Source organism: Corapipo altera, unplaced genomic scaffold (genome assembly GCF_003945725.1).
Source record: "Corapipo altera isolate COAL_440 unplaced genomic scaffold, ASM394572v1 0, whole genome shotgun sequence".
Taxonomy (NCBI): domain Eukaryota; kingdom Metazoa; phylum Chordata; class Aves; order Passeriformes; family Pipridae; genus Corapipo; species Corapipo altera.
Window position 1 is genome coordinate 25,521,508 of NW_020884872.1, and position 12,823 is coordinate 25,534,330.

Below are 12,823 nucleotides of genomic sequence, written 5' to 3' on the forward strand. Positions count from 1 at the left end.
GTTGAAATATTCCTTTCTTTCAGCAAAAATTCATGCCCTTGTGCTGTACCTCTTCTGTGCAGCACTCTTATAGTGCCACTATAAAACCACAAAGACCGAGTGTGCTCTGATTTCTCATTTTGTTGCCACATTTAGAAGAAATGTTAGTACTGAAGCTTAAGGAAATATTAAAATGCCTCTGCCAGGATGAGCCACTTGGAACCCAGAAGAGACCTAGGCTGTCCTACACTTCTCCAAAGTGATGCTTCGTAACTGGGAAGATTTGTCTGGCCTCTCTAGGGCCGTGAGATAGCAGTTTCAAGATGAGGAGTTCAAACACAGCCCTGAGCAGTAACATCTAAAAGTCAAAAAAGCATCCAAAGCCCACAGTGGGAATAGGCCTTGTCATGTGAAGCTGATAAATAATTATGTAGAATACTCTCTGTGGGCAGAGAGGGTGATTATACACCAATGTGTATAGGACAGGGACTGATACAGGGAGTGTTGTGTGAGCCTTAGTGTGAACATACTGCTCTGCTTTAAAGCAGCTGTAACACAGAATTCCCACCTTGAGCTCAGGTAATCCACTGACTCACAACCACACTGGCTGAAGCAGGAGGTCAGATCCCATACTGCAAGGGTTGAAGAGTCAGATGTGCCCAACTGTGCCAGAGAGTGAGTGGGGCAGGAGCTGTTGTTGGCAGTCAAGCTTAAATACTTTTTAATCGATTGGACTCCCTAAGGTGCCAGCTCAGGGATAACGATACCTGAGATGGGATGCGAGTCCATGGTTGTGCACTGCTCCTTCCAGGCACAATAATACAATTTCCTTTTGTGGATAGCTGCCAGTGCCTAGAGAGCAAGGAAGAGCTCCTGTTTGCTTTTGATGATGGATCCCTGGATGGGATTTCCAGGGCAAAAGCTCTCTGCAACCTCCTTTCTGTTCCCAGGAGAAGCCATCTACCCTTTCCATGACTTGGTCCACGGTTATTAGCAATATTTTATACTCTGCTGGTACTATCCCTAACAGAGCCTTTAAGTTTTTTGTGTCAGTATGGAATCTGCATGTAGCAAGGGAGAAGCAGAAGAAGGAAGCAAAAGAAGCAGATCCGAACCTAACACCAGGGAGGGCAGGTGTAATTTTTCTCATTTCACATATAAGAAAGTGAAGTTTGCTTACTCTCACACACTTTCTCTTCTGTTTTCCTAACATTCTCTGTGACTTCTGTCTTCAGTCAGTCATCTGTGCTGTAAGATTTATTTTTATTTTTTTAAAATTATAATTAGATAATTACAGATGCTGAGGAGTGTCCTTGTCAGAGGAGTTCCTGGAATTAATAGCTTGTATTTTATAAGATTGAGAGTTGCTAAACAAGGATAACTAAAGATAGGCTTCTTTGTTTTAATAGAATTCCTGTTTTATTAGCAACAGCGTTTAAGAAACCCTATGCCAAAATATGTATGCTTGTTCCTCAAATGTGTAGGCACCATTTGATCTAACTTCCCTGAACCAGTTTTATTTTTGCACTTTCTCTGAATGTACTGGTGGCTCTAATTCACTTGTAAAAGCCCTACATGTAGCAGAGCTTCCCCAGGGATCTTTGTGATGTGAACAACCTTGTGATGTGGAGAAACAGGGGTCCCTCCCTCAGTGGGGTGATAAATATTGTGCAGATGCCACGCATGTTAATACTGTCGGTAACAATATTGTTAATTGTCCTTCTACAGTCATTCCAAATTGCCATAAATCTTGCAAAGTATTTTTTAAAATATTCCAATTTTATTGAGTATCATATAAACACAGAAGTCTGAAGTTTTTTGCCTCAAGTTAAAGACTTGATACTGAGTTAATACATTAAAGAATATAGATCAGTTCTTCTACAGACTTCCTATATGTTTATAAGCAAGTCACTTGAGTTAGACAAGCCATGCTCTCAACTCAGATCTTATGATTTCAGATGATTATTGACTTCCTATACTTTCATACCCTTTGCTACAGTTTGATTTGCTAGTTCTGTGATAGTTAGACTAAGTGTGTTTGAAAAAAGTAATAATTTTATAAATAAAACTAATTTAGAGGAAATTGTCTAACTTTCGATCAGACCTTTTTCAACTATTCTGTTGAAGGGGGATAATTATATCTATGTAATATATTAAATGCTTATGTTGTTTTAATAGCATAATACTATATAAGGTGGTATTATATAGAGAGTGTTGTGTCCAGTACCTAAAAGAGGCCTGCAAGAAAGATGAAGAGGGACTTTCTACAAGGGCATTTAATGATAAAACAAGGGGGAATGGGCTTTAAACTGAAAGACGGTTGGTTTAGGTTGAGTATTAGGAAGAAATTCTTTACTGTGAATGTGGTGAGGCACTGGAAGAGGTGGCCCAGAGAGGCTGTGGATAATACATCTGTGAAAGCATTCAAGGCCTGATTGGACACGGCTTGGAGCACCTTGGTCTAGTGGAACGTGTGCCTGCCCATGGCAGGCAGGTTGGAAGTCTTTTGAAGATCCCTTTCCACCCAAACCATTCTATGATAGACACATATGCCTGCAATCTAGTTTTTAAACTGCAGCTTTAAGAATGCAGTGTTTCTTGGTAACTGAAAGATACTATAAAAATCCATATATTAAAAATACTGAAGTCACTATGGACACAAGTGACTGCAAAATTATTGTTCAGCTTTTCTCTGTACTTCCCTGAATTTACTATCTTCAGGATGGATTCTGTTTTGCAGAAGGGATGAGAATCAACTTAGCAAGATGTATGTAAACTAGGGTGAAGCAACATAGTAGACGTTTTTGTCATAATAGTTTTAAGGGTTTACATGAAGTAGTCAAAAAGATTGAGGGGAAGTGAGTGAAATCAGAATGGGTTGGAAGAGAGGTGTTGACTATTTAAAACAAATAACGTGTAAGAAACTGAGGTGTTGACAGAACTCAGTAGTGCAGTATGGAGTGCTTTATCTTACTGCTCCAGCTTTTGATGTCAAGTGATTACTTAAGAAACTCTCCATTTACTTAAGGAAATACCTGCCTCTTAGGATGGAAAGAGAAGCTTGAAATATGAGCCAGAATTCTGGCATGTAGATATCAAATGAACAGGTCAAAATACAGTGTTTTAAAAAAATCAAACCATTGTCAAGAACACTATTTTGTATCTTTGAATTCATGTGACTGACTCTAATAAGGAGGTGTTGGAGCTGAAAGCAACATGACATCAGTAGTTGGGGCATTGGTGAGATGAAACCAGGGGCCTAAGCTGGAATACTGTTAAGGTGTGCATGGTAGTTCAAGCATATGATTACAGAAGTACACCAGCACTGCAGGTGCTACAGCAAGTATAGATGGGAAGAAACTCCATTTGAATGATGCCGATTTGACGCCAGACAGACTGATTTTACAATTTCTTGCACAGTGCTTCAGGTGCATCTGTTCGCACAATGTGTTCATCTCTTGGACGAATGTGTAACTGCTACTTCTTGCTGTTTGAGGTATTAACTCCCACATGCAAAAAAGCATATATGTACTGTGGCCTCTATTGTAGCAATTAAAGAAGATCAATGAAGCCTTCCCCAACTTAAAAGCTTATTCAAATAGTGTGTAACTGTTTGGATAACCTTATATCCTTCAAGGGAATTACAGTGAAAAAAGGCAGTTAAATATACATAGACTGCTTTTCAGATTTTACAAAGAACGTGACTAGTATCTGAAGATGTGCCCATACTGACATATTTTCTTTGGTCAGAATGTATTTTGTTGAAGTCAGATTTGAATGTCACATCTATTTCTTCTTCACTTTGCAGAGAGACTGTGCAGTCAACCTCATGTTAGGTAATCCTTTGGTGTAAAATCACATTCCTTAGTCTTCTGACCATTTTGTCCACTCATTTTTTTCATGACTGAGAGTTGTCTGCCTTTCAGAATTGAACACAATTCAGTTTTGGTGGCATGTGGCTCATTATACCCAGAAAGCTATCAAGGATGCCTGGCTGGGATACTGTTAGTATCACGCTTGGTAATTGTTAAAGTTTAGGAGTCACTAAAAAAAACTTCAGCTAATGTTGCCTGCAGCCATTAGATAACTGGCATTTGGTGACCTGTGAGTGAAATACTGTTAGAAGCCAACAAAGGACTGGACATGGCACTTTGTGCTATGGTGTAGTGTACAAGGTGGTGATCAGTCAAAGGTTGGACTTGATGATCTTGGAGGTCCTTTCCAACCTTAATGATTCTGTTATTCTGTTATGAGAGATGGTATTAACTCTGGGCACAGTAATCTGATGCATTTAATATCATCATTTTTAATGTCTTTCCTTTACAGATTTTCATTTTGTTCCTACCTAACTAGGGTAGAGAAACTGCCTTGAATGCAATCATGACATAAATATTGTTCTGAGTAGCAGCCACTCTGTTGCTTCTCTGGGGAATGATTATGGTCGTTAAACATTAATTACCCATTTGTAGATACCGCTCTCAACTACTGATGGCTGGGGCAGGGGTGAGTCTGCTAGACATCTTATTAGTGGTCTTTCTTTCTTGACTAAACTTCAAATATTCCTTTGAAGAAAAATGGGTGGAATAAAGACATACTTTGTATGTCTGAAACCCAGTGTAATAAAGTGCTAAAAGTCTGGCAGTTTGTTTGAAAATAAAGTTTTAAGAAGTCTTCCATGTTAAAGGAGCATTCATTTTAGGAATTGCTTCTCAGACCACAAAAATAATCTGTTGCCAGGTTATTCACTTTTATTCAGCTAAGAGATTTGCTGACCAAAGGTGGAGCTGTGGGAAAGACCACAGCTTGACAGAGAAAGCAGTGAACAGAGGTTAGAATATGAGGAGGATCAGATACTAAGTTAGGTAAAGGTGAACATTCATAGTCGTTTTAGTTGATTTACTTGACTTCTTCAATCACATTTTTTAAATATCTAGTCTGACAATAATATGCTGTTACCACACATTTAGTCAAATAACCCTTTAGGAGATTTAAAGAGGAAGCCACTGCATAAGAGATTATGTTTTTTTTTTAATGAAGGTAATTTGGAGAGCTTATATAAATCATCAAACTTTTAACAGTCAAAAAACCTCTTTACCATGGAAAAAACACTACTTCTATCAAAAGAGCTAAACAGAAGAATGTTAACAAAATTTTTTTTTTTCACTGAAACCTCTATTTGTTTTTCTTTCTCAGTAGATGGAGATTCTTGAAAAATAAAGGGATAAAATTAGAAAACAAAGATAATTTACCTGATAAAGTTAATGATGAAAATATACAATTATTGTTGTAGAATAGAATCTGTATTTTCATCTATCACAACAGCAGTTTTGAATGACCAGGATTGTTATGCAAGGAATTATAATCAAGTCTAACTGGTTCTTCTTGAAAATTCCAAGATAAATAGCCAGGTAGTGGGCAGTGCAAGCTGCATTCCTTTTGATGAAAAGTGTTCTGATTGCAAAACTAGAGCATTTGATTTTTCTAGGTGTTGCATGTCTGCCTGCCTGAGTTTTGGCTTGCTCACATATGACTTTACCACTTATCCAGGATAAGTGGTAATTTAAGGCATATTTAGAATAGATAGTGATATTTGGCACATGATAGAAAAAGAACATTTCATTCCTATGTCTTACACTTGTCCAGGCTTTAACTCCCAAGAAGTAAAAAGATTATTCTGTATAGTAGAGCTTCATGTACTATTAAGGGATACTTCTCAAGGATCCTTTTTGTCTGCAGATGTAATAGAAGAACTTTCCTTCTGGAGTTCTGTCTGTCTTTGCCTTCAGGGCCAAATTCAAAAGATGTCTAGCTCATGGAATAATTTGGTTATCAGCAAGTATAAGTGCAATCTGCCATGAGGAGACAAGGCACATTTGTAGCAGAGCAAATAAATTAGGATAAGCTTCTTACCCCTTCTCCTTTGAAATGAAAGTTTTATTGGAGTTGTCATTTTATTACGTGTCAAAGGATAATTTAGATAATAAGACTATGCAGTGTTAGTTTTCTCAAGCCATTTTTTAGACCTTTTCACACAGTTTTAGCTGACATTTTTGCTTGTGTTCCAATAAGCTATCCTTGCAAGGATTTTCTGGAGCTACAGTGAACTGTGTGAAAAGAGTGTAGTTGAACCTGCTGCAGCGCAGGGGAAGGGGACTAGATTGTGTAAGGTCCTTTCTCTCTCACTTTTGTATGATTTTTTTTCCTATGAAATTTTAGCATTTTCTGTTTGCAGTTTTATATACTGTTTCTTATGTCATTTTACAAAACTTTTGATAATTGGTAAGATCAGTAGAGAAATATGCAACCATTTACTCTTATTCACCATTATAGTTTTATCTTAAGGAGTATGTTTGTGCCCTAGCCAAGGAACAGAAGAGGGGCTGACAACTTTTATTTGGTTGTCTTGCTATGACTGTATAGTTAATTCTCAGAGTGCCACCTATCTCCTCAAGTCATGCAGACAACAAATGAGTGAATTAAAAGTGCTCTTTGAAGTGACTAAGATGCTTTTAAAATCCATTGATGGCTTTAAATAATCTGTTCCACAACTAAATCTCCGAATGGGCATTGTCACTAGTTAGAAATTATTACAGTCCCTAGTAGAAAGATTATCACAGTTCAGAAAATCGATATGATTCTGAGAATACATGATTGTCAATTTAAGATTCAATTTCACTAAATTATTAAACTAACAAAAATACTTCTTTTTTTTTTTAATTTAATCCTGAAATGTGAATTATGAAGTTTTTGATTTTTTTTTTTTTTTTTTTTTACATAGAATGTAAATAAAATTTTCTTACAAAGACTCATAATCTGTGCATTTGTTTTCAGTACACATTTTGGAACTTCATACCAAAAAATTTGTTTGAGCAATTCAGAAGAATAGCTAACTTCTATTTTCTCATCATTTTCCTTGTTCAGGTAAGCTATCTCCATTTTTCAGTAAGTTCCTGGACTCTTTCTAAAAAAGAGAGGAGTTGAAAAAGGTTTAAAAATTTTATGGTTTTGATGTCTAAGGAGGTAAATGATTGAGCCTGGACAACCTTTTACACTGATGATGTGACAAAAAGAGTCTTATTTAATTTCCAGGTTGTAAATGTTAATCTAATCTAATGAGAGTTTGATACCATCACTGGTTTGATGGGAAGACATGTCTTGATAAAATTTAAAAGAATTAGTGTCATTTTTATTTTGTACTAAACATCCAGATCAGTAAAACTAGTATTATAAATTATGTTGATGATAAAATTTTGTTAGTTTTGCAAAACATGATATTTTATAAAAATAATTCCTTGGCATCAGTTTTCCAGTTGTAGTGTCATCAGAGTCTGTAGAGAAATCGAAATATAGATACTGGTATGATGTTTACTTAGGTGGGGTACATAAATACTTGTTTTTGTAATTAGTACCATGAATAACTAGTGTGTTGCTTTCTAGATGTCTTCATTCTGAACCTTTTGCAACCACTTAAATGTGCAAAACAGTAAAAATCTTACTAAATGAAACCTGTATTACTTTGCATACCACATTCTGTAGAAAGAAAAGTGATGTGGATTCCCATGACAATTTAGATTTCGTCATTTGCACTCCCTCTCTGAATTCTACCTCTTTGTTTATGTTTGCAGAAGCCGCAGCTCAGTTTTTCAGGATTTACTTTTTGCATGCATAAGAACAACTGTATTGTATAACATGTAAAGCCAGTGCTGTGCTATTTTCTAACGGTGCTCCATAATTTTGCCTCCAAAGCTGCAGCTTTCCAGTCTAATACTTTCTTTAACTCTTGCAAGCCAATATTTTTGTGAGACATTAACGTCTGAATGTTAACGTGATCTAACTACAGTGTTGTATCTTTTTATACCATCTAACTTTTAATTTTTGTCGCTATAGTATATATTCTTAAAGTTGTATCAAAGTGCTGTTCTTCTTAATTCAAGTTTCTTGCTACCTTGTAACATAGTGGTGAAATGATTGCTTGAAAGATCTTACTTGAAAGCTTGACTGCTTACATTCACAAAAATATAACCAGAAAATATTTGTTCCTTTTGTTGCAGTTAATTATTGATACACCTACTAGTCCAGTTACAAGTGGACTTCCACTTTTATTTGTCATCACTGTAACAGCTATTAAACAGGTGAGTAATTTAGTTAGCAAAAGTAAAATTTAAGAGAACAGTCAGGTCAGTTTGGATCTGTCTAGGCAATGCCCCCTCCCAGCCTCTTGGCCACCCCCAGCCTGCTGGTCTGGTGCGGGGGAAAGTTTAAGAGAAAGCCTTCATCCTGTGCAGGCACTGTTCAGCAGTAGGGAAAACACTGGGGCGCAACCAACACTGGTTTAGCCCCAAGTACAAAAAACAGCAGCATATGGACTGCTGTGAAGATCCACTCTAGGCAGACCCAAAACAGAGGATAAGTTTGACTGTTCCTTAGTAGATAACCAATTATCTTCACAATCTTAATGCCAAATGCAGACTTTTCCTTCATGAGTTTTCAAAGAAGCTGTGGCAAGTTGTGATTCTGTTTCTTTACAGTGCTAACTATACATAATTGAGTATATTCTATGGTTGAATTCAGCTCTTCTTGTTCAGCACAAGTTGTGATACATGCAAGAACTACTATCTTAGTGTGGCTTTCCAACTATTAAGATTTGAAATGTTAAATTTTAAAGTCTTACTGTTAGTAATGACCTACCAAAGCCCAGGTTATGACATGCTGTACCACTACTACAGTTCTGTATATCTCCTTGGGTCTTTCTCCCAGTGACTGGTGTAGATTTTGGGATCTGTTTGAGGAGCTGTTCCAACCCCTGGGAGTATAATATACTAAAGTTTAAAGTCTCTTATGAGTTCCCAGATTATCTCTGGGAGTATTTAAGGAAGTGATACTTTTGTTCTACGTTGAATTTTCAAATATGCTCAAGTGAATTAGATGTAAAAATGCTATGGACTACAAGTGGTATTTTCCATCTCTTAACCACTGGTGACTTTGTTAGTCCTAATCTTTATCATATGGCAGCACCTTTTCAATGGAAAGTTCCAGATTCTGTGTCCTTTGTTTAGTTTGTGTGTTTGTATGAAACACAAGTTCATAGGATAATTGAACAATAAAAATAGGTTTCGCTGCACAGTCTTTTGAAAAATTCTTCCCGACTATATATACTGTATATAAGGTTAAAAAGTTTGGCTTAATTGTATGACAGTTGGGAAGTATGACCACCTCTAGTCGGGTCATCTCTTTATCATCTTGCAGGATAAAGTCCCAGTCTTTCCAGATGTATTTTGTACACTTCTGTCTTCTTGGCAAGTACTTTTATAAGTACTTTGCACTTACTCAAGGGTCAACAGAGCATGAGCAAGAGATGATCACTTAAATACTAGAAACTGCACACTGGAAACATCCCTATTCATCAAAATATCTTCATTAAAATGCATAATGTTGTTGACCAGTGGTAATTGTGAATGCTCTTTTTCATAGATGTCCAGCATGACTGTAGTACTGATACGTATCACAATTCCATTTGTTCTAGTGAGAATATTTTTTTCCTTATCGTAATCAAGGATAATTTTTAAAATTTTTCTTGCAAGCTAGAGCTATTCTGTGTCTTTGTAGCCAAATGTACATCACTGCATCATTCCATTTCACTCTTTTCTAGGGTTATGAAGATTGGCTGCGACATAAAGCTGACAATGCAATAAATCAATACCCTGTTCATTTCATTCAACATGGTAAACTGGTTAGAAAGCAAAGCCGAAAATTAAGAGTAAGTAACTATGATCTAACAGGTTTTGGGAGTCAGGCTTTACACACTTCACATGTAAAGTAAATTATAGAGAAATGTAGTCTGATGATATAGCATTTATTGCGTTTTATGGAGATTAGGCCTACAATATACTAATTTTTAATTTAATACCTTTGAGTAAAGTATTTTTATAAACTAGTTAAGTTTCTGCTTTCTTTGCCTAGTTAAACTCCTTTGATAAATGTTCCTATCATTTTCTAGTTTTTAACTTGAAATTAATCTCACGATTTATCTTTACTGCATTTCTGTCATCTGCGATTATCATTGAATTATAGAATGGCTTGGGTTGGAAGGGACTTTAAAGATCATCCAGTTCCAATCCCTCTACCATGAGCAGGGACACCTTCCACTAAACCAGGTTGTTCGGAGCCTCATCCAAACTGATCTTGAACACTCCCAGGGATGAGGCATAATTACTATCATGTGCATTAATAATTTATTATGATTGTGACAGTCAATACTATATATACAGATATATGCATACATATATACACAACACATTCTGAATCCTTTCTTCATTACCTAGCAAACCACAGTCTCTTCACTGACCTTCTGAACGTTGCTACATTCCCTTCTTGAGATTTTGAGGGTTATTTTCAGAAATTAATTTTTGCTGCCTTTTTTTCCCCCCTTTTCATGAGCAGATTAACTTTTTATCATCATTTTCTTTAGAACTCAGAAAATTTGATAGATATGTGCTTGGAATTTTCTTATTTTTAATATGTTTATTTGGGTATCTTTTTCTGCTCTGCTGTGTTTGGGCATAAAGGCATCAACAGTGTTCACAGCCTTTCTGCTGTGACCTTTCCTTTGAGTGTAATAGCTTCTGTCTAGGGCTTCCCAGATTAAGATGTCACATGCTGAGAATTCTGTGTGTGTAACTAACCCATTAAATATTCCAAACAATCAATTAGTTAATCTGTTGCCTATGTTTTCTTAATTTCTCCCCTATTCCTTGCTTTTCAGAGATTGTGTATTGAGTAAGTAAATGATAGGAGAGACAAATATAGGAAATATTTGCTTGGAAAGGGATATCTGTATATATGGGTAAATACGGGTAAAATTCTCTGATCTGTATAACATGAGAAAACAAACTAGATTGTATAAAGGTAGACCTTTCTGCACCTAAAACCTTTAGATATTCGATTAAAGAAAGGAAAAAGACTTGCTAAAAGAGGAGGTTTCTTTTTCACAGCAACAGAGAACGGTTGAGGTTGGCAGGTGTCTCTGGAGGTTGTCTCATCGAACACCCCAGCTCAAGCAGGACCACCAAGAGCTGTTTGCTCAGGACCATGTACTAGACAAGTTTTAAATATCTCCAAGGAGGGAGACTCCAACACCTCCTTGGGCAGCCTATTCCAGTGCACAGTGAAAAAGAGATGGATTCCTCCCATGTTTCAGTTTCTACCCATTGCCTCAGGTCCTGTGACTGGCACCACTGAGAAGAACCTGTCTCTGCTCTCTTTGCATCTTTAGCTGACATAGTGACAAATGTTGCTGGAACACCTTTTGTATTTTATTAAGAAGTTGCTATGTGCTAGTACTTTTATTTGTTTTGGGTTAAGGAAAAAGAGAATTTCATACCTGATAGTTGCAAGTATGCTTAATAGCTTGTGTTCTCCCCTGCCAGGTGTACAATCTGCAACTTTTCATCACTATTGGTTAAGAAAAGAAAAGCCTTTTGCATATCTACAAATAGATAAATCTAATTTATTATTATAATTCTAAAATTTTATTTTAAGATGTTAATGTTGCTGATTTTTGTCAGGCTATTTTGCTTAACTAGAATTAACTGACTCCTGCCAGCTGCTGAGGGTATTGGAATTTAGCTTTATAAGCACATGACAAGAACAATGATTAAGCTGAGTCTTATTATAATGAATTATGACATAAAAGTATATTGAACAGATGTTGACCTACATGAAACATTGCAAGAATTACATATTTTTGATGGTGTTTTTATTGAAACTCTGATGTTCTTAAGATGTGGAGTATGTCTTTGCAACTTGTTAATTTGTTTATTATTATTTGTAAAAGGTAACCTCCAAAAATGTAACAAATGCCTTTTTTCTCAAATGAATGATTTGCAGGAATATTTTGAATTTGTAGTTGGTTGGCTGTTCTGTGATACTTTAACATGCTGCAAAATACTGCCTATGCATGCATGAATAAAAATTCATTTGCTTATCTGTAAATGCGAATAAAAACAGGATGGACACCTAGTCACAAGTTCTAAAAATGTATCCTGTTTTCATTGACAGACTTGGAATTCTTAGCTTTTTCTATCTCTTACTGTAATATTTGGAACTAGATGCTTATCCTCAAGAACCAATGAGAGTAGCTCACATCTCCAGCTGGTTTTGAAACACTGTTTTGTTGTATTCAGTCTTGAAGCAGGGATAATGTCTTCCATCTCTCAAACAATGTTGCAAAACTTAATAAGACAGTACTTGCAAAATGGTTAATCCTGAGAGGAGAGGTAGACCTCAGTCATTCCACAAGGTATAATTCTGTTTTTCAGAGATTTTTCTATAGTTCTTTGCTCTCTGGCAAAATCCTAGTGTAAATGAAAGTTGGTGAATTTTCAAAATATTTGTGTGAATCTAGGTTTTAGTTTTGAAATCTGAAATTTGGGCTGCTATATAAATGCATTTTATTTTCTTATGTTTTTTTTCCTTAGGTTGGAGATATTGTAATGGTAAAAGAAGATGAAACATTCCCATGTGATTTAATATTTCTATCAAGTAGTAGAGGAGATGGAACATGTTTTGTTACAACAACTAGTTTGGATGGTGAATCCAGTCATAAAGTAATTAAATGTTCTACATTTTCTTTTTAAGGCGAAGTTTGCTTTTAATTTTTTACATAGATCACAATATGACTTTGTGCTTATATGTGTGAGCAGATACACTAGTTTCCGTAATCTGTGTTTCTACCAGTTGATCTCATTTCTCTAAAAGTAACATTATTGTATGAAAAGTTTTAAAACATATTTATTTGTGATTTTGTCTGTGTCCGATATGGGAATGCAGGTTGCAGAGATAGTGC

General features: G+C 36.0%; 1 protein-coding gene across 4 annotated transcripts in view; it reads left to right on the forward strand.

The window, feature by feature from the left end:
- Window positions 1–12,823, forward strand: part of ATP11A (ATPase phospholipid transporting 11A) — a 112,650-nt gene that overhangs the window by 57,953 nt on the left and 41,874 nt on the right. For all 4 annotated transcript variants that reach the window (XM_027640199.1, XM_027640204.1, XM_027640212.1 and 1 more), the window contains exons 3-6: window positions 6,811–6,900; window positions 8,031–8,111; window positions 9,629–9,736; window positions 12,456–12,584. In XM_027640199.1, coding sequence (XP_027496000.1) covers window positions 6,811–6,900; window positions 8,031–8,111; window positions 9,629–9,736; window positions 12,456–12,584 — 408 coding nt within the window. The remainder of the gene's footprint in view (window positions 1–6,810; window positions 6,901–8,030; window positions 8,112–9,628; window positions 9,737–12,455; window positions 12,585–12,823) is intronic.